At 45.8% G+C, this 22,149-nt stretch overlaps 2 protein-coding genes across 3 annotated transcripts in view; both read left to right on the top strand.

The window, feature by feature from the left end:
* Positions 1 to 4,693, top strand: part of LOC110527678 (inaD-like protein) — a 142,413-nt gene extending 137,720 nt beyond the window's left edge. Inside the window, exon 18 of the mRNA XM_036989307.1 lies at positions 4,487 to 4,693. Coding sequence (XP_036845202.1) covers positions 4,487 to 4,693 — 207 coding nt within the window. The remainder of the gene's footprint in view (positions 1 to 4,486) is intronic.
* A 7,350-nt stretch (positions 4,694 to 12,043) lies between these two features.
* Positions 12,044 to 21,941, top strand: LOC118939516 (inaD-like protein). 2 transcript variants are annotated; one of them, XR_005036476.1, is made up of 5 exons: positions 12,044 to 12,118; positions 19,194 to 19,308; positions 19,493 to 19,555; positions 20,077 to 20,187; positions 21,831 to 21,941. XR_005036476.1 is itself a non-coding variant. In XM_036946449.1 (4 exons), exons 1-4 carry the CDS (start codon positions 19,174 to 19,176, stop codon positions 21,921 to 21,923), a joined length of 402 nt encoding a protein of 133 aa, XP_036802344.1. In that variant the 5' UTR covers positions 19,162 to 19,173; the 3' UTR covers positions 21,924 to 21,941. The 2 variants fall into 2 exon arrangements, 1 of the variants encoding a protein (XP_036802344.1); XM_036946449.1 differs by lacking the exon at positions 12,044 to 12,118 and having other exon boundaries at positions 19,162 to 19,308.
* Positions 21,942 to 22,149: the final 208 nt, after the last annotated feature.

The following is a 22,149-nucleotide window of genomic DNA, read 5'->3' as shown; positions in this document are numbered from 1 at the left end:
TGGATTTAACAGGTGACATCAATAAGGGAAGACCACCTGGATTCACCTGGTCAGTCTGTCATGGAAAGAGCAAGTGTTCCTAATGTTTCGTACACTCAGTGTAAGTTGTAGTGACTGAATAGACGCTGAAGCAAGCACACTAATTAAGAGCTGGTATCAATACAGTTGTTGAGGCAGCCCTACAGAGGTGATGCATAGCCCTCCCATCTCTCTCTCTATATTTCCATATCTCCTACACTCTCACTACCTCCCCCCCTCTCTTTCTCTCTTTCTCCCTCTCTCTCACTACCTCCCACCCTCTCTCTCTTTCTTTCTCCCTCTCTCACTACCTCCCACTCTCTTTCTCTCTTTCTTTCTCTCTCACTACCTCCCACTCTCTTTCTCTCTTTCTTTCTCCCTCTCTCTCACTACCTCCCACCCTCTCTCTCTTTCTTTCTCCCTCTCTCACTACCTCCCACTCTCTTTCTCTCTTTCTTTCTCTCTCACTACCTCCCACCCTCTCTCTCTCTTTCTTTCTCCCTCTCTCTCACTACCTCCCACCCTCTCTCTCTTTCTTTCTCCCTCTCTCTCACTACCTCCCACCCTCTCTCTCTCTCTTTCTTTCTCCCTCTCTCACTACCTCCCACTCTCTTTCTCTCTTTCTTTCTCTCTCACTACCTCCCACCCTCTCTCTCTTTCTTTCTCCCTCTCTCTCACTACCTCCCACCCTCTCTCTCTTTCTTTCTCCATCTCTCTCACTACCTCCCACCCTCTCTCTCTCTCTCTCTTTCTTTCTCCCTCTCTCACTACCTCCCACCCTCTCTCTTTCTTTCTCCCTCTCTCTCACTACCTCCCACCCTCTCTTTCTCTCTTTCCTTTCTCTCCTCTCTTTCGCTCTCTCTCCTCTTTCTTCTCTCTCCCCCCTCCCCCACTCCCTGTCCCATATTAACTTGAATTTGAGTAAAGATGTAATGATGGCGCGTGGGAAGTAAAGTGATGGTCAGCCGTAAATCCACCAGAAATGAAATGAGACTAATTGTGCCATTAAGGTTATTTCCCTCGCTCTCTCTCATCTCTATCTTTCTCTCTCCCACCCTCCCCCCCACTCCCTGTCCCATATTACCCTTGAATTTGAGTAAAGATGTAATGGCGGCGCGTGGGAGTCAAAGTGGCGGCCGGCCGTAAATCCACCAGAAATGAGACTAATTGTACCATTAAGTTTTTAGACTCGGCACATTTCTCACTGTAAATTGTCCGGGGGGGGGGGGGGGGGTCTGGGTGTTGGGAAGAGCTCCTCTCCTTCTCCCCTTATCGGGTTGAAAGGCGCTGAGTCGGCGGGACGGTCTGAGGGGAGAGCAGTGATAAAAGTACTCTCTCAGCTTCACGGGATAACTTAAGTGCGTTCTAAGGACACAGCTCCTAAGTACCTCTGGCTGAGATTGGCTCGGCCACCACAAGTTTTGGGGTGTGTGTGTGAGAGAGAGAGACAGAGAGAACCTAGCCCAGCTAATTGTAGCCATCATTGGTCGTACATCCTTTGGTTTTGTGTGTGTGTATGTTTGCGTAAAACAGTCAGGTTCTCTTTTGATATATATATATATATATACGCACAACATTCTCAGTCAGACAAGGTTGGTCTTAAACGTGCTTCTTGCCAAAGTGCTTTGAGATATCAGATGATGTACGAAGGGCTATATAAATACATTTGATTTGATTTGAAGCACCTATTGTGACGACATACCTCCAGTTGTTCCTTTACATTTCTCCTAAAACAATGGGGCCCCAATTCAATCTATTGCAGTTAAAGGTATCTGCACTGCAGGGTCACTCCTCAATACAACTGCAGTACATTAGAATGTCTGGAACACAAATGTGTGTTTCTCCAGGGGTTTAGCGATTGCTCCATCCTCCCAGAAGTCCTTGGACAGGAAGAGGACGAAACCGAGCTGATCTTGGACAGTGGCATTCTCGCGCTATGTCTCACCTCTGATCCCTGCCTTGACCCTTAAACCATCCCCCACCGTCATCCTTGGGAGCCTTAACCCCACTCCCACCTTGACCTAAGAGTTTTAACCCCACCCCAACTCCTACCCTGACCACCATCCCCCTCCCTCCAGGAGAGGAGAGGGAAACGGTAGTGGATGAAGAGGAAGAGGAGGACGTGGTGGATGTGAATGCTAGAGAGGGGCAAACCGTGGATTCCTACCCCAGAAAACCTCCACCGTCGTGGGGAGAGTGGGTGAGGGTCAACAGAGCCCCCACCGTCCTCTCTGGAGCTCAGGAGCAGGTGAATGCTCTACTCCTCTGTAGTATTGTGCCTTGGCAAGTCAGACGACAGATGTCTGGCTTCCACCTCTACATCAGTGCTGGCCAACAGGGGGCAGACTGTGTGTGCAGACTTACTCCAGCCTAGCTGGAACACACTAGACTTTAGTCAATCTCTCAAATCAAATCAAAATCAAATGTATTTATATAGCCCTTCGTACATCAGCTGATATCTCAAAGTGCTGTACAGAAACCCAGCCTAAAACCCCAAACAGCAAGCAATGCAGGTGTAGAAGCACGGTGGCTAGGAAAAACTCCCTAGAAAGGCCAAAACCTAGGAAGAAACCTAGAGAGGAACCAGGCTATGTGGGGTGGCCAGTCCTCTTCTGGCTGTGCCGGGTGGAGATTCTAACAGAACATGGCCAAGATGTTCAAATGTTCATAAATGACCAGCATGGTCGAATAATAATAAGGCAGAACAGTTGAAACTGGAGCAGCAGCACAGTCAGGTGGACTGGGGACAGCAAGGAGTCATCATGTCAGGTATTCCTGGGGCATGGTCCTAGGGCTCAGGTCCTCCGAGAGAGAGAAAGAAAGAGAGAATTAGAGAGAGCATATGTGGGATGGCCAGTCCTCTTCTGGCTGTGCCGGGTGGAGATTATAACAGAACATGGCCAAGATGTTCATAAATGACCAGCAAATCAAAGTTTATTTGTTACGTGCGCCGAATACAATAGGTGTAAACCTTTTACAGTGAAATGCTAACTTACAGGCTCTAACCAATAGTGCAAAAAAGGTGTTAGTTGAACAATAGGTAGGTAAAGAAATAAAACAACAGTAAAAAGACAGGCTATATTCAGTAGCGAGGCTATAAAAGTAGCAAGGCTACGTACAGACACCGGTTAGTCAGGCTGATTGAGGTAGTATGTACATGTAGATATGGTTAAAGTGACTATGCATATTTGAAGAACAGAGAGTAGCAGGAGCGTTTAAAGAGGGGTTGGTGGGTGGTGGGACACAATGCAGATAGCCCAGTGGTTGGTTGGCCCAATTGAGGTAGTATGTACATGAATGTATAGTTAAAGTGACTGTGCATATAAGATAAACAGAGAGTAGCAGCAGTGTAAAAGAAGGGTTTGGGGGGAACACAATGCAAATAGTCTGGGTAACCATTTGATTACCTGTTCAGGAGCCTTATGGCTTGGGGGTAAAAACTGTTGAGAAGCCTGTTTGTCCTCGACTCCGGTACCGCTTGCCATGCGGTAGTAGAGAGAACAGTCTATGACTGGGGTGGCTGGGGTCTTTGACAATTTTTAGGGCCTACCTCTGACACCGCCTGGTGTCGAGGTCCTGGATGGCAGGCTGCGTAGCCCCAGTGATGTACTGGGCCGTTCGCACTACCCTCTGTAGTGCCTTGCGGTCGGAAGCTGAGCAATTGCCATACCAGGCAGTGATGCAACCAGGCAGTGATGCTCTCGATGTTGCAGCTGTAGAACTTTTTGAGGATCTCAGGACCCATTCCAAATCTTTTTAGTTTCCTGAGGGCGAATAGGCTTTGTCGTGTCCTCTTCACGACTGTCTTGGTGTGTTTGGACCATTCTAGTTTGTTGTTGATGTGGACACCAAGGAACTTGAAGCACTCAACCTGCTCCACTACAGCCCTGTCGATGAGAATGGGGGCGTGCTCAGTTCTCCTTTTCCTGTAGTCCACAATCATCTCCTTAGTCTTGGTTACGTTGAGGGATAGGTTGTTATTCTGGCACCACCCGGCCAGGTCTCTGACCTCCTCTCTATAGGCTGTCTCTTCGTTGTCGATAACCAGGCCTACCACTGTTGTGTCATCTGCAAACTTGATGATGGTGTTGGTGTCGTGCCTGGCCATGCAGTCATGGGTGAACAGGGAGTACAGGAGAGGACTGAGCACACACCCCTGGGGGCTCCAGTGTTGGGGATCAGCATGGCAGTTGTGTTGCTACCTACCCTCGCCACCTGGGGGCGGCCCGTCAGGAAGTCCAGGATCCAGTTGCAGAGGGAGGTGTTTAGTCCCAGGATCCTTAGCTTATTGATGCGCTTTGAGGGCACTATGATGTTGAATGAAGACCACCGTTGCTTATTGGGTCAGTATTATATTAAACATGTTACTGCTATACATTCACGGTGCTGACCGTTGTTATTTAGGGAGAAGGTGGTGGGAGTGTGGCTGGGGACAGGATGAAACCATTTTGTCTTGCCATCTTGACAGGTGGAGGAGAAAGGTGGAGATGGTACTGTGGAGAAGCTGGAGTCCAGAGCCCTCTTTGATCAGCTCTCTCTAGGTCAGTCTGTGAATTCCTGGGTGGAGACTGGGGACAGCGAGGCGGACTCAGACTCCAGGAACGGAAGATCAGAACTCATCCTCACAGACACAGAGTTAGTACCGCTCTTCTTCGGAATACCAATATTGGTTTAAATGTTTTACAAAATACCAACACTCAATCCAAAAAATATTAGTCACATGCTTTGTAAACTGCAGCTGTAGACACAGTGAAATGCTTACTTATGGGCCTTCCTAACAATGCAGAGAGAAAGAAAATAGAGAAATAATAGAAAATTAAAACCACATAATAATAAACACACAATGAGTAATGATAACGTGGCTATATTCCGGCGCCGACAGAGATGGCCGCCTCGCCTCGCTTCGCGTTCCTAGGAAACTATGCAGTATTTTGCAGTATAAGGTAGTTGTTGTGAAATTATTAGCTTCCATCACTCTCCTTCTTGGTAAAATAGCCCTTACACAGCCTGGAGTTTTGTGTCATTGTCCCTAGATAAATCACAGACAGTGTCACCAGCAAAGCACCATCACACCACCACCTCCATGCTTGACGGTGGGAACCACACAGGCGGAGATCATCCGTTCACCTACACTGCGTCTCACAAAGACGTAATCTCACATTACGACTCATCAGACCAAAGGACAGATTTGCACCGGTCTAATGTCCATGGCTCAAGTTTATTTGGGCTACAATCTGAAGTGCAGTTAACTCTAATGAACTTATCCTCTGCAGCAGAGGTAACTCTGGGTCTTCGTTTCCTGTGGCGGTCCTCATGAGCGCCAGTTAACTCTGGGTCTTCCTTTCCTGTGTCGGTCCTCATGAGAGCCACTTTCATCATAGCGCTTGATGGTTTTTGCCACTGCACTTGAAGAAACGTTAAAAGTTCTTGACATTTTCCAGATTGACTGACCTTCATGTCTTAAAGTAATGATGGACTGTCATTTCTCTTTGCTTATTTGAGCTGTTCTTGCCATAATATGGACTTGATCTTTAACTAAATAGGGCTATCTTCTGTATACCACCTCTACCTTTTCACAACACAACTGATTGACTCAAATGCATTAAGATGTAAAGAAATTCCACAAATTAACAAGGCACACCTGTTAATTGAAATGCATTCCAGGTGACTACCTCATGAAGCTGGTTGTGAGAATGCTAAGAGTGCGCAAAGCTGTCATCAAGGCAAAGGGTGGCTACTATATAAAATATATTTGTATTTGTTTAACACTTTTTTGTTGACTACATGATTCCATATGTGTTATGTCATAGTTTTGATGTCTTCACTATTATTCTACAATGTAGAAAATAGTAAAATGAAAGAAAAACCTGTGAATGTGTAGGTGTGTCCAAACCTTTGACTGATACTGCATATCATCCATGTCTTTTTTCAGCCACGACTCCGTGAAACAGTTCTTCAGGTCCCGTTGATAGGATAGTCTCGACCGGAGCTTGTTCAGTTTGTTCTGTACGTTTGCCAAATGATTTATGTGTCAGGGTGCCCGTACGTCGGCCTCTTTTACGCCACCTCTTCCTTTTAGTGAAAGCTTTTCTGAAGGCCAGAAGCTATTTTCGGTGGAAACATGCACAAAAAAACTAAAAATCTAAAAGTTTGAAATGACAAAATGAATAGAATGTAATCTACCTGGTTTAGTGTAATTTATAGCAGACAGTGGGTTGAGTAAGAGTTACATGTCATTACATGAATTCTCAAAAATGTAGTTGATCTGCTCATTCTCTGGCTCTCTAGTAGGCTTGGCGCCCCCTCTGCTGGTAACATGATGGTATGGCAGGCAGTGACTCCAGTGACGTTGCCTGAGTCAGTCATACATACAGTATATCTGAACCATTATCTGAAAATACAGGATTGGACAGTGTTTCCCAACTTGTTTTTGCACTAGCACTAACAAACCTGATTCAAATCAAATGTATTTATAAAGCCCTTTTTATATCAGGAGGTGTCACAAAGTGCTATACAGAAACCCAGCCTTAAAACCCAAACAGCAAACAATGCAGATGTAGAAACACGGTGGCTAGGAAAAACTCCTTGGAAAGGCAGGAACCTAGGAAGAAACCTAGAGAGGAACCAGGCTCTGAGGGGTGGCCAGTCCTCTCCTGGCTGTGCTGGGTGAAGATTATAGGAGTACATATGGCCATTAAGGCCAGATCGTTCTTCAAGATGTTCAAACCTGTATAGATGACCAGCAGGGACAAAAAAAAAAGAGAGGGAGGGGGTGCAAAGGTGAACTACTTAAGTTCACACAGAACAGATAGGACAGACTGACCCTAGCCCCCCAACGCATAGATACTGGAGGCTGTGATGGGCGCGGGTATCGCCCACAAAGATCTTCTCCACCGCACACGCCCAAGGGGTCGCAAAATCGGACAGGAAGATCACGTCAGTGACTCAACCCGCTCAAGTCGAGTGTATCGGGGAAGAAAAATGCCTGGCACAACATGACGCACCCCCTCCCTAGGGACGGACAGTCCCACCTTTTAAATGTTCTCCTCCCGCCCGATTTCTATTCAACCGAAAGGAGCCCAAAGGACTTGACTTCTCTTCACGTTCATAACAGCCTCACTCACGTCCATAACAGCCTGTCCATAACAGCCTCACTCACGTCCATAACAGCCTCACTCACGTCCATAACAGTCTGTCCATAACAGCCTCACTCACGTCCATAACAGCCTGTCCATAACAGCCTCACACACGTCCATAACAGCCTGTCCATAACAGTCTCACTCACGTCCATAACAGCCTCACTCACGTCCATAACAGCCTGTCCATAACAGCCTGTCCATAACAGCCTGTCCATAACAGCCTCACTCACGTCCATAACAGCCTCACTCACGTCCACAACAGTCTCACTCGCGTCCATAACAGCCTGTCCATAACAGCCTGTCCATAACAGCCTCACTCACGTCCATAACAGCCTGTCCATAACAGCCTCACTCACGTCCATAACAGTCTCACTCACGTCCATAACAGCCTCACTCACGTCCATAACAGCCTGTCCATAACAGCCTCACTCACGTCCATAACAGCCTGTCCATAACAGTCTCACTCACGTCCATAACAGTCTCACTCACGTCCATAACAGCCTCACTCATGTCCATAACAGCCTGTCCATAACAGCCTGTCCATAACAGCCTCACTCGCGTCCACAACAGCCTCACTCACGTCCATAACAGCCTCACTCACGTCCATAACAGCCTGTCCATAACAGCCTCACTCACGTCCATAACAGCCTCGCTCACGTCCATAACAGCCTGTCCATAGCAGCCTGTCCATAACAGCCTCACTCACGTCCATAACAGCCTCACTCACGTCCATAACAGCCTGTCCATAACAGCCTCACACACGTCCATAACAGCCTGTCCATAACAGTCTCACTCACGTCCATAACAGCCTCACTCACGTCCATAACAGCCTGTCCATAACAGCCTGTCCATAACAGCCTGTCCATAACAGCCTCACTCACGTCCATAACAGCTTCACTCACGTCCACAACAGTCTCACTCGCGTCCATAACAGCCTGTCCATAACAGCCTGTCCATAACAGCCTGTCCATAACAGCCTCACTCACGTCCATAACAGCCTGTCCATAACAGACTCACTCACGTCCATAAGTCTCACTCACGTCCATAACAGCCTCACTCACGTCCATAACAGCCTCACTCACGTCCATAACAGCCTGTCCATAACAGCCTCACTCACGTCCATAACAGCCTGTCCATAACAGTCTCACTCACGTCCATAACAGCCTCACTCATGTCCATAACAGCCTGTCCATAACAGCCTGTCCATAACAGCCTCACTCACGTCCATAACAGCCTCACTCGCGTCCACAACAGCCTCACTCACGTCCATAACAGCCTCACTCACGTCCATAACAGCCTGTCCATAACAGCCTCACTCACGTCCATAACAGCCTCGCTCACGTCCATAACAGCCTGTCCATAGCAGCCTGTCCATAACAGCCTCACTCACGTCCATAACAGCCTCACTCACGTCCATAACAGCCTGTCCATAACAGTCTCACTCACGTCCATAACAGCCTGTCCATAACAGTCTCACTCACGTCCATAACAGCCTGTCCATAACAGTCTCACTCACGACCATAACAGTCTCACTCACGTCCATAACAGTCTCACTCACGTCCATAACAGCCTGTCCATAACAGCCTGTCCATAACAGCCTCACTCACGTCCATAACAGCCTCACTCACGTCCATAACAGCCTGTCCATAACAGCCTGTCCATAACAGCCTCACTCACGTCCATAACAGCCTCACTCACGTCCATAACAGCCTGTCCATAACAGCCTGTCCATAACAGTCTCACTCACGTCCATAACAGCCTGTCCATAACAGTCTCACTCACGTCCATAACAGTCTCACTCACGTCCACAACAGCCTCACTCACGTCCACAACAGCTTGTCCATAACAGCCTGTCCATAACAGCCTCACTCACGTCCATAACAGTCTCACTCACGTCCATAACAGCCTGTCCATAACAGTCTCACTCACGTCCATAACAGTCTCACTCACGTCCATAACAGTCTCACTCACGTCCATAACAGCCTGTCCATAACAGCCTGTCCATAACAGCCTCACTCACGTCCATAACAGCCTCACTCACGTCCATAACAGCCTGTCCATAACAGCCTGTCCATAACAGCTTGTCCATAACAGCCTGTCCATAACAGCCTCACTCACGTCCATAACAGCCTCACTCACGTCCATAACAGCCTGTCCATAACAGCCTGTCCATAACAGTCTCACTCACGTCCATAACAGCCTGTCCATAACAGTCTCACTCACGTCCATAACAGTCTCACTCACGTCCATTACAGCCTCACTCACGTCCACAACAGCCTCACTCACGTCCACAACAGCTTGTCCATAACAGCCTGTCCATAACAGCCTCACTCACGTCCATAACAGTCTCACTCACGTCCATAACAGCCTGTCCATAACAGCCTCACTCACGTCCATAACAGCCTCACTCACGTCCATAACAGCCTGTCCATAACAGCCTGTCCATAACAGCCTCACTCACGTCCATAACAGCCTGTCCATAACAGCCTCACTCACGTCCATAACATCCTGTCCATAACAGCCTCACTCACGTCCATAACAGCCTGTCCATAACAGCCTCACTCACGTCCATAACAGCCTCACTCACGTCCATAACAGCCTCACTCACGTCCATAACAGCCTCACTCACGTCCACAACAGCCTGTCCATAACAGCCTCACTCACGTCCATAACAGCCTCACTCGCGTCCATAACAGCCTCACTCACGTCCACAACAGCCTGTCCATAACAGCCTCACTCACGTCCATAACAGCCTGTCCATAACAGCCTCACTCACGTCCATAACAGCCTGTCCATAACAGCCTCACTCACGTCCATAACAGCCTCACTCACGTCCATAACAGCCTCACTCACGTCCATAACAGCCTCACTCACGTCCACAACAGCCTGTCCATAACAGCCTCACTCACGTCCATAACAGCCTCACTCACGTCCATAACAGCCTCACTCACGTCCACAACAGCCTGTCCATAACAGCCTCACTCACGTCCATAACAGCCTCACTCACGTCCACAACAGCCTGTCCATAACAGCCTCACTCACGTCCACAACAGCCTGTCCATAACAGTCTCACTCACGTCCATAACAGCCTCACTCGTGTCCATAACAGACTCACTCACGTCCATAACAGCCTCACTCACGTCCATAACAGCCTGTCCATAACAGCCTCACTCACGTCCATAACAGTCTCACTCACGTCCATAACAGCCTGTCCATAACAGTCTCACTCACGTCCATAACAGCCTCACTCACGTCCATAACAGCCTGTCCATAACAGTCTCACTCACGTCCATAACAGTCTCACTCACGTCCATAACAGCCTCACTCACGTCCATAACAGCCTCACTCACGTCCATAACAGCCTGTCCATAACAGTCTCACTCACGTCCATAACAGCCTGTCCATAACAGCCTGTCCATAACAGCCTGTCCATAACAGCCTGTCCATAACAGCCTGTCCATAACAGCCTCACTCACGTCCATAACAGCCTGTCCATAACAGCCTCACTCACGTCCATAACAGCCTGTCCCTAACAGCCTCACTCACGTCCATAACAGCCTGTCCATAACAGCCTCACTCACGTCCATAACAGCCTGTCCATAACAGCCTGTCCATAACAGCCTGTCCATAACAGCCTGTCCATAACAGCCTCACTCACGTCCATAACAGCCTGTCCATAACAGCCTCACTCACGTCCATAACAGCCTGTCCCTAACAGCCTCACTCACGTCCATAACAGCCTGTCCATAACAGCCTCACTCACGTCCATAACAGCCTGTCCATAACAGCCTGTCCATAAGTCTCACTCACGTCCATAACAGCCTCATTCATATTCGACTACATCTCTTGTCACTTGAGATGGATACCAAATTCAATTTATCAGCTCGTCTTTGCCCGTTGGAATAGGAGATCACATACTAGTTAAATCGGGATTCGTTACTCTGAAAGGTCTGTATTCATAGTGTCTCAGAGTAGGGGTGCTGATTTCAGGTCAGTTTTGCCTTTTTAGATCATTATGAATAATATTACATGAACACACAGGGAAGCTGATCCTAGAACAGCACTCGTACTCTGAGATGCTTGATACATACGATCCCTGTTAAGGTATGAGGTTTATTGCAGAGTAAATTATGTAAATTGAATGGTTATACAGACCCACTAGCCGCACATATTGTAGGAGGGAACATTTCTACCTGGGGAACCTAAAGGGTTGTGTTATTTCCAGTGCTGCTGTATAAACAGAGGGAATAAGTTGCAAAAATGTCTTGCCGTGTCATATCCTCACGCGGTACATACATAATAATAATACAGTATCAAAACTGAACAACGTATCGTACTGCACTACCAATATTCCAACTGGTACAGTAAAGTGGTTGATTCATTTATGAATGGATAGATTGATTGATATACCTAATGGTTGATGTGTTCTCCTCTAGCTCGGTGCATTTGATTGGCACAGAGAGGAGAAAGAGGAGGGGCCAGGGAGGAGGACGACACAGGTAGGACAACAGAACTCACTGTAGAGCCACAGTCAACACACACACATTCTACATTCACCATTACCTCTGGTTGTTATTTAAAGTGTCTCATGGGGGACAAACATAATTAACCAAACCCAGAATCGGTCAGGAAACACCCCTCCAAGACCGAAATATAGTTTTTCCTAATGAGCAACAGAAAAACACATGTTCCAATCGACGTGTTCAGTCACTCTTTAACCTTTCGTTACCTGGGAAAAGACCCTTGGGGTCAGAAACCTCTCTTGCAAGGGGGAGCTGGCAAGAGGTCAGCAGGAAGCTGCCAGCGTGTAGATACAGAACAGGTGAACGTACAGGGACAATACATTCAAATCAATTAGTGGTTAACAACATCTTGGCGTATGCTCTCAGTGATCTACCTGAGAGGGAGGAAGGAGAGGGAGAGGAGACCCCTGCCTTCAGTCACTGGGGACCCCCACGCAGGTAAGGGCTGTGTCCATGTGTGTCCGTTTGTCTGTCTGTCTATGTGTCCAAGTGGATACTGACAAAGTATCTTTTTTTAATGAAACGTTTAACAGATTCACTAAATTCACCTTGTTTTTTGGGTCACGGTTTGTTTTTAGTTTATCGGGTACAGAAGGACTGGGGAAAGAATCGTTATTAAACGTGTAGTTTGGAACCTGGATGATAACTTCTCACAGTTAAAAGAAATGTCAAACTCCAGGCCCACCTAATAGAGAGCAATGTGATCATAACTGCAGTGTACCTGGACCTGCGTGAGTGTGTGTGTGGTAGTGTGCAGGGCCATAACCAGGGTTTGTGTTTTAGTGTTATTAGATGGACTGAGGTGAATGAACCAACAGCAGCCAAGGTCATAATGGCTGGTGTTAATGCTTGTTTTTGCTGTTCTCCAAATAGAATTTGGATGTTTTTTTTTATTATATTGAAATGCAGTAAATGAGCTTCAACTTTCCAAAAAGGTGGGGAGGGAAGGTTTCCCCCCAGCATTGTTTTGGGGAAAGTTTAAACTAATTTACTTCATTTCTATACAATAAAAAAAAAAGTGTTCAAATTCTATTTGGAGAACAGCAAAAACAAGCATTAACACCAGCCATTATGACCTTGGCTGCTGTTGGTTCATTCACCTCAGTCCATCTACAAACACACAGCCTATTAGCAAACACACAGCCTATTAGCTGAGGTGGGAGACTCTGTCCATAGGACAACAATCAGTCGTATATTGCACAAATCTGGCCTTTATGGAAGAGTGGCAAGAAGAAAGCCATTTCTTAAAGATATCCATAAAAAGTGTCATTTAAAGTTTGCCACAAGCCACCTGGGAGACACACCAAACATGTGGAAGAAGGTGCTCTGGTCAGATGAAACCAAAATTGAACTTTTTGGCAACAATGCAAAACGTTATGTTTGGCGTAAAAGCAACACAGCTGAACACACCATCCCCACTGTCAAACATGGTGGTGGCAGCATCATGGTTTGGGCCTGCTTTTCTTCAGCAGGGACAGGGAAGATGGTTAAAATTTATGGGAAGATGGATGGAGCCAAATACAGGACCATTCTGGAAGAAAACCTGATGGAGTCTGCAAAAGACCTGAGACTGGGACGGAGATTTGTCTTCCAACAAGACAATGATCCAAAACATAAAGCAAAATCTACAATGGAATGGTTCAAAAATAAACATATCCAGGTGTTAGAATGGCCAAGTCAAAGTCCAGACCTGAATCCAATCGAAAATCTGTGGAAAGAACTGAAAACTGCTGTTCACAAATGCTCTCCATCCAACCTCACTGAGCTCGAGCTGTTTTGCAAGGAGGAATGGGAAAAAAATTCAGTCTCTCGATGTGCAAAACTGAGAGAGACATACCCCAAGCGACTTACAGCTGTAATCGCAGCAAAAGGTGGCGCTACAAAGTATTAACTTAAGGGGGCTGAATAATTTTGCACGCCCAATTTTTCAGTTTTTGATTTGTTAAAAAAGTTTGAAATATCCAATAAATGTCGTTCCACTTCATGATTGTGTCCCACTTGTTGTTGATTCTTCACAAAAAAATACAGTTTTATATCTTTATGTTTGAAGCCTGAAATGTGGCAAAAGGTCGCAAAGTTCAAGGGGGCCGAATACTTTCGCAAGGCACTGTATGTGTCCGTGTGAATCATTTGTCATATTTCCATCCTTTCAGGGGTATAACATTACAATGTAATGTAGATCTCTGCAGTTCATCCAGAGTGATCATGGGCCTCTTGGCTGCATCTCTGATCAGTCTTCTCCTTGCATGAGCTGAAAGTTTAGAGGGACGGCCAGGTCTTGGTAGATTTGCAGTGGTCTGATACTCCTTCCATTTCAATATTATCGCTTGCACAGTGCTCCTTGGGATGTTTAAAGCTTGGGAGGTCTTTTTGTATCCAAATCCGGCTTTAAACTTCTTCACAACAGTATCTCGGACCTGCCTGGTGTGTTCCTTGTTCTTCATGATGCTCTCTGCGCTTTTAACGGACCTCTGAGACTATCACAGTGCAGGTGCATTTATACGGAGACTTGATTACACACAGGTGGATTGTATTTATCATCATTAGTCATTTAGGTCAACATTGGATCATTCAGAGATCCTCACTGAACTTCTGGAGAGAGTTTGCTGCACTGAAAGTAAAGGGGCTGAATAATTTTGCACGCCCAGTTTGTCAGTTTTTGATTTGTTAAAAAAGTTTGAAATATCCAATAAATGTCGTTCCACTTCATGATTGTGTCCCACTTGTTGTTGATTCTTCACAAAAAAATACAGTTTTATATATTTATGTTTGAAGCCTGAAATGTGGCAAAAGGTCGCAAAGTTCAAGGGGGCCGAATACTTTCGCAATGCACTGTAGTATCAGAGACGAAATGAAAACGTAGGACATTTTTTGGAACTATTGTTTGCGTGTTTATTGCATTTTAATGTAAGGCCTATAAGGAAGATGGGTCAATGGGAGATGTTCATATATGAAACATATCTTATGTGTTTAAGTTCCTAACTTGTTTGATAAGATTAGTACAGATTTTCTCAGGGGTCCCCACATGGGGCCACGACCTTCAGTTTGGGAACCACGGTACTAACTTTTTCCTATGCTCCCTCCCTCCTGCATGCGTCCCGCCTCAGCCTCACCACTGAGCGCCACATCATCACTGTCTTCCTCAGTAGCCTACTCTCTGTAAAGCAAAGTTATTGTGTGAATTTAGTAGCGTATTTTTTGCTCCTGCTGAGGTAGGCTCCGTTTAACATTAGCTTTTGCTTCTTGCGTCATCGTTCTAGCTGGCTAGGTAATATTAGCCAGAGCCCTGCCGACAGACCCACCTGACAGACTGACATATCTATAAGCTTGTGCACTCCTTCTCCGAGTGTCGTTTTATGTTTGTGTGGGGGTTGTCTGTTAGACACGGCAGGAGTCGATGGATCGTTTTAAAATGGCCTTTTGTCCGGCATTTCGCAAACACAGCAGGGTCTCTATTGCCTACTTGAGCCGACTGCAAGCTGGTTTTGTTTGTTCCTGTGCCTGTGCCACGAGGGCCATTCCTGTGCCTGTGCCTGTGCCATTCCCGGCCTGTGCCACGAGGGGGCAGAGTTAGCTGTTTGAGAGCGTGGTGAATGTGCTTTTAAAAAGGCATATCCGGGGTACGCAGGCAAACATAATGAACAAACCACTGTTCATGATTCCACTGGTACACATAGAGGCAGGCAAACATAATGAACAAACCACTGTTCATGATTCCACTGGTACACATAGAGGCAGGCAAACATAATGAACAAACCACTGTTCATGATTCCACTGGTACACATAGAGGCAGGCAAACATAATGAACAAACCACTGTTCATGATTCCACTGGTACACATAGAGGCAGGCAAACATAATGAACAAACCACTGTTCGTGATTCCACTGGTACACATACAGGAAGGCGAACATAATGAACAAACCACTGTTCGTGATTCCACTGGTACACATACAGGAAGGCGAACATAATGAACAAACCACTGTTCATGATTCCACTGGTACACATACAGGAAGGCGAACATAATGAACAAACCACTGTTCATGATTCCACTGGTACACATACAGGAAGGCGAACATAATGAACAAACCACTGTTCATGATTCCACTGGTACACATACAGGAAGGCGAACATAATGAACAAACCACTGTTCATGATTCCACTGGTACACATACAGGAAGGCGAACATAATGAACAAACCACTGTTCATGATTCCACTGGTCTTTGAAAGAAAATCACATTTTTTGTTCACTAAAATAGCATCATATTGATCATCATACAGTGTAGACATTGTTAATGTTGTAAATGACTATTGTAGCTGGAATATGGAATATCTACATAGGCGTACAGGGGGCGGCAGGGTAGCCTAGTGGTTAGAGCGTTGGACTAGTAACCGGAAGGTTGCGAGTTCAAACCCCCGAGCTGACAAGGTACAAATCTGTCGTTCTGCCCCTGAACAGGCAGTTAACCCACTGTTCCCAGGCCGTCATTGAAAATAAGAATTTGTTCTTAACTGACTTGCCTGGTTAAATAAAGGTAAAATAAATAAATTTTAAAAAAAAGTACAGAGGCCCATTATCAGCAACCATCACTCCTGTGATCCAATGGCACATTGTGTTAGCTAATTCAAGTTTATAATTTTAAAAGCTAATTGATCATTAGAAAACCCTTTTGCAATTATGTTAGCACAGCTGAAAACTGTTATTCTGATTAAAGAAGCAATGAAACTGGTCTTCTTTAGACTAGTTGAGTATCTGGAGCATCAGCATTTGTGGGTTCGATTACAGGCTTAAAATGGACAGAAACAAATAACTTTCTTTTGAAACTCGTCAGTCTATTCTTGTTCTGAGAAATGAAGGCTATTCCATGTGATAAATTGCCTAGAAACTGAAGATCTCATGTGTACTACTCCCTTCACAGAGTTTATATACACAGTACCAGTCAAAAGTTTGAACACACCTACTCATTCCAGGGTTTTTCTTTATTTTTACTATTTTCTAGATTGCAGAATAATAGTGAAGACATCAAAACTATGAAATACCACATATGGAACCATGTAGTAACCAAAAAAGTGTTAAACAAATCAAAATATATTTTATATTTGAGATTCTTCAAAGTAGCCACCCTTTGCCTTGATGACATCTTTGCACACTCTTGGCATTCTCTCAACCAGCTCCGTGAGGAAGTCACCTGGAATGCATTTCAATTAACACGTATGCCTTGTTAAAAGTTAATTTGTGGAATTTATTTCCTTAATGTGTTTGAGCCAATCAGCTGTGTTGTGACAAGGTAGGGGTGGTATATAGAAGATAGCCCTATTTGGTAAAATACCAAGTCCACGTTATGGCAAGAACAGCTCCAATAAGCAACGAGAAATGACAGCCCTTCATTACTTTACTTCATTACTTTAAGACATGAAGGTCAGTAAAACTTTTAAAGGTTCTTCAAATGCAGTCACAAAAACCATCAAGCGCTATGATGAAACTGGCTCTAATGAGGACCGCCACAGGAAAGGAAAGGAAGACCCAGAGTTACCTCTGCTGCAGAGGATAAGTTCATTAGAACTTGATTCCATATGTGTTATTTAATAGTTATTTAATATTAAATAACTCAAATAGTATTTGGTAGCATTGCCTTTAAATTGTTTAACTTGGGTCAAACGTTTCCGGTAGCCTTCCACAAGCTTCCCACAATAAGTTGGGTGAATTTTGGCCCATTCCTCCTGACAGAGCTGGTGTAACTGAGGCAGGTTTGTAGGTCTCCTTGCTTCGCGCATGCTTTTTCAGTTCTGCCCACAAATGTTCTATAGGATTGACTTCAGGGCTTTGTGATTGCCACTCCAATACCTTGACTTTGTTGTCCTTAAGCCATTTTGCCACAACCTTGGAAGTATGCTTGGGGTCAGTGTCCATTTGGAAGACCCATTTGCGAGCAAGCTTTAACTTCCTGACTGATGTCTTGAGACGTTGCTTCAATATATCCACGTAATTTTCCTCCCATTTTGTGAAATTCACCAGTCCCTCCTGCAGCAAAGCACCCCCACAACATGATGCTGCCACCCCCGTGCTTCACGGTTGGGATGATGTTCTTTGGCTTGCAAGCCTCCCCCTTTTTCCTCCAAACACAACGATGGTCATTATGGCCAAACAGTTCAATTTTCATCAGACCAGATTTCTCCAAAAAGTGTGATCTTTGTCCCCATGTGCAGTTGCAAACCGTAGTCTGGCTTTTTTTATGGTGGTTTTGGAGCAGTGGCTTCTTCCTTGCTGAGCTGCCTTTCAGGTTATGTCGATATAGGACTCGTTTTACTGTGGATATAGACACTTTTGTACCTGTTTCCTCCAACATCTTCACAAGGTCCTTTGCTGTTGTTCTGGGATTGATTTGCACTTCTCGCACCAAAGTACGTTCATCTCTAGGAGACAGAACGCATCTCCTTCCTGAGCGGTATGACGGCTGCGTGGTCCCATGGTGTTCATACTTGCATACTATTGTTTGTACAGATGAACATGGTACCTTCAGGCATTTGGAAATTGCTCTCAAGGATGAACAGATTTTCCCATGATGTCAAGCAAAGAGGCACTGAGTTTGAAGGTAGGCCTTGGAATACATCCACAGGTACACCTCCAATTGACTCAAAGGATGTCAATTAGCCTATCAGAAGCTTCTAAAGCCATGACATCATTTTCTGGAATTTTCCAAGCTGTTTAAAGGCACAGTCAACTTAGTGTACGTAAACTTCTGACCCACTGGAATTGTGATACAGTGAATTGTAAGTGAAGTAATCTGTCTGTAAACAATTGTTGGAAAACTGACTTGTATCATGCAAAAAGTAGATCTAACCGACTTGCCAAAACTATAGTTTGTTAACAAGAAATTTGTGGAGTGGTTGAAAATGAGTTTTAATGACTCCAACCTAAGTGTATGTAAACTTCAGACTTCAACTGTATTTCCTTCTCTCAATATCTTCTATGTGGAATAGCACACCACATCCGCAGCCTGTCAGTGTGTGGTTATAGATGTTCACTGTACCTCCTACTAGTGTATGTAAACTTCCGACTTCAACTGTATATACGTTGTCATTTTTTCTAATTATAAATTTTTCTGACGTCCGAGACTCGTCCTCATAATAGTTAGGGCCATGGTTGTGTGTGTGCCTGGCTCATCCCGGGAGCAGTCATGACTCATGAACACTTTAATGAGCTGTTCTGCTACATAATGGATGTAGGCGAGATGCCTGAGAAATGGAGATCACAGGATTTGTGTGTGTGTGTACTTGTGTACGTGTGTCTGTCTGTGTGTGTGTACGTGCGTCTGTCTCTCTGTGTGTATGTGTACGTGCATCTGTCTCTTTCTCTCTCTCTCTGTGTGTGTACGTGCATCTGTCTCTTTCTCTCTCTCTCTCTCTCTCTGTGTGTGTGTGTGTGTGTGTGTGTGTGTGTGTGTGTGTGTGTGTGTGTGTGTGTGTTTGTGTGTGTGTGTGAACTTACCCTGGCATGTGCCCACGTGCTTCCAGAGTGGAGGTGTGGCAGGAGGATGGCGAGTCTCTTGGCATCAGCATCGTGGGCGGGCACAGCGTCATCAAGAGACTGAAGAATGGAGAGGAACTCAAGGGCATCTTTATCAAACAGGTGACGCCGTGCTGACATTCCCTCGACTTTGAAGCCTTATACCAAAACAAGTGGTATCGTATCCTGTTTAGGTCTTGTTTAAATCCCAGAATGTAGCTTTACATCTTTATATTGATTCAGAAATGTATCATAACTTGTATCTTTTTATTTCATTAATGAATTGAATTAATGAAATAAATTACAGGTACTGCCGGAGAGCCCAGCGGGACGCACTCGCTCCCTCAAGACTGGAGACAAGATAGTGCAGGTGAGGAGGAGATAACGCTAGCACAATGCTATAGCAGTGACACAGCATTGATACAGGAATGATACGGGAATGATACAGAAATGATACGGGAATGATACAGGAATGATACAGGAATGATACGGGAATGCTACAGGAATGATACAGGAATGATACAGGAATTATACAGGAATGATACAGGAATGCTAATTCAACACTGTAGCAACGCTAGAGGAACACTACTTACGACACCATGTCTATGCTACAGAAACGCAAACCGCAAATTCCAGACAGGTTGGTGACCTCTGTTGTATCCTCTCCCCCACCCCCCCTCTCTCCCTCTCTCTCTCTCCCCCCCCCCTCTCTCTCTCTCTCTCTCCCCCCTCTCACTCTCTTTTTCTCTCTCTCTTCCCCCCCCCTCTCTCTCTCTCTCCCCCTCTTTCGCTCTCTCTCCTCTCTCTCTTTTTGTCATGTTCTCTCTCTTTTGACCCCTTTTCTTATTCTGTGTCTGTCTGTGTATGTTTGTGTGTATGTGTGCGTGTCAGGTATCAGGTGTGGACCTCCAGAATGCCAGTCATGAGGAGGCAGTCCAGGTCATCAAGACAGCTCCCAGTCCCGTGGTCTTCACCGTTCAGAGCCTCTCTGCCACGCCAAGGGTAAACATACACCCCCCCACACACACATGCAGCACAAATCATGACCCAACAAAATATATTTCTATTTTTATATGCCTCAGATGCTCAAGCGTTTTCTTAGGGGATAGGCAGTTTATTGGTGGGCGTCTCTTCAGTGATACAGTGTTTCATGAATGTGTATCACTGTTGTAGTTCGTGGTGCCCCCTCTTTGCCTTAGAGAATTGGTTGTGTTTGCTCTGCGGCTTCTCTTCTAGGTTAGAATTTCTTGTAGTTGTTGTTATTTCAGCTGGTGCTTGGTGCATGAATGGAGTTTGATGTTCTTCCTTTCGCATGTCTATGTGTCTGTCTGTGTATGTGTGTGCGCGTTTGTCTGTGTGTGTCTGTCTTTGTGCTTGTCTGTCCGTGTATGTGTGTGCGCGTTTGTCTGTGTGGGTGGGTGTGTGTGTCTGTTTGTGTGGGTGTGTCTGTCTGTCTGTGTGTGTGTGTGTCTGTCTGTGTGTTTGTTTGTCTGTCTGTGTGCTTGTCTGTCTGTGTGCTTGTCTGTCTGTGTGCTTGTCTGTCTGTGTGCTTGTCTGTCTGTCTGTGTGCTTGTCTGTCTGTCTGTCTGTCTGTCTGTGTGCTTGTCTGTCTGTGTGCTTGTCTGTCTGTGTGCTTGTCTGTCTGTGTGCTTGTCTGTCTGTGTGCTTGTCTGTCTGTCTGTCTGTCTGTCTGTCTGTGTGCTTTGTCTGTCTGTCTGTGTGCTTGTCTGTCTGTCTGTCTGTCTGTGTGCTTGTCTGTCTGTGTGCTTGTCTGTCTGTCTGTCTGTCTCTGTCTGTCTGTCTGTGTGCTTGTCTGTTTGTGTGCTTGTCTGTCTGTGTGCTTGTCTGTCTGCCTGTCTGTCTGTGTGCTTGTCTGTCTGTCTGTGTGCTTGTCTGTCTGTCTGTGTGCTTGTCTGGGTCTGTCTGTCTGTCTCTGTCTGTGTGCTTGTCTGTCTGTGTGCTTGTCTGTCTGTGTGCTTGTCTGTCTGTGTGCTTGTCTGTCTGTCTGTCTGTTTGCTTGTTTGTCTGTGTGCTTGTCTGCCTGTGTGCTTGTCTGTCTGTCTGTGTGCTTGTCTGTCTGTCTGTGTCTGTCTGTCTGTGTGCTTGTCTGTCTGTCTGTTTTTCTGTCTCTGTCTGTGTGCTTGTCTGTCTGTGTGCTTGTCTGTCTGTGTGCTTGTCTGTCTGTGTGCTTGTCTGTCTGTGTCTGTCTGTCTGTCTGTGTGCTTTTCTGTCTGTCTGTGTGCTTGTCTGTCTGTGTGCTTGTCTGGGTCTGTCTGTGTGCTTTTCTGGGTCTGTCTGTCTGTCTCTCTGTCTGTCTCTCTGTCTGTGTGCTTGTCTGTCTGTGTGCTTGTCTGCCTGTGTGCTTGTCTGTCTGCCTGTGTGCTTGTCTGTCTGCCTGTGTGCTTGTCTGTCTGCCTGTGTGCTTGTCTGTCTGTCTGTCTTTCTCTGTCTGTCTGTCTGTGTGCTTGTCTGTCTGTGTCTGTCTGTGTCTCTCTGTCTGTCTGTCTGTCTGTGTGCTTGTCTGTGTCTCTCTGTCTGTCTGTCTGTCTGTCTGTCTGTGTGCTTGTTTGTCCATCTGTGTGCTTGTCTGCCTGTCTGTCTGCCTGTCTGTCTGTCTGTCTGTCTGCATGTCTTTCTCTTTCCAGCCTGTCTCACTAACGGGGCCCAGTTACAGAAAACACAAGGCAAAGAGCAGAGTCATGCCGGTAAGCAGCCACACACTTTCTGAGGACATTTGATGGTGGTGAAAATGTCACAGGCTTGGTTATAACTTTTAAAATATGTTTATTAGGACTGACCCCAATTAGTCGGCTGGCCGATTGTGTGGTCGATCGGCAGTTGGTCGACCAAGATTTCTTTGGTCGAGCTTTAGCTGTGTGTGTGTGTGTGTATGTATATATATATATATAATGGTGCACAAGACACCTGTCTGAGTGGACTGATCCATTGTGGAGGCCTTTGGGA

Source organism: Oncorhynchus mykiss, chromosome 1 (assembly GCF_013265735.2).
Source record: "Oncorhynchus mykiss isolate Arlee chromosome 1, USDA_OmykA_1.1, whole genome shotgun sequence".
Taxonomy (NCBI): domain Eukaryota; kingdom Metazoa; phylum Chordata; class Actinopteri; order Salmoniformes; family Salmonidae; genus Oncorhynchus; species Oncorhynchus mykiss.
The sequence above is the reverse complement of the archived record's forward strand: the minus strand, read 5'-3'. Positions and strand labels throughout refer to the sequence as shown.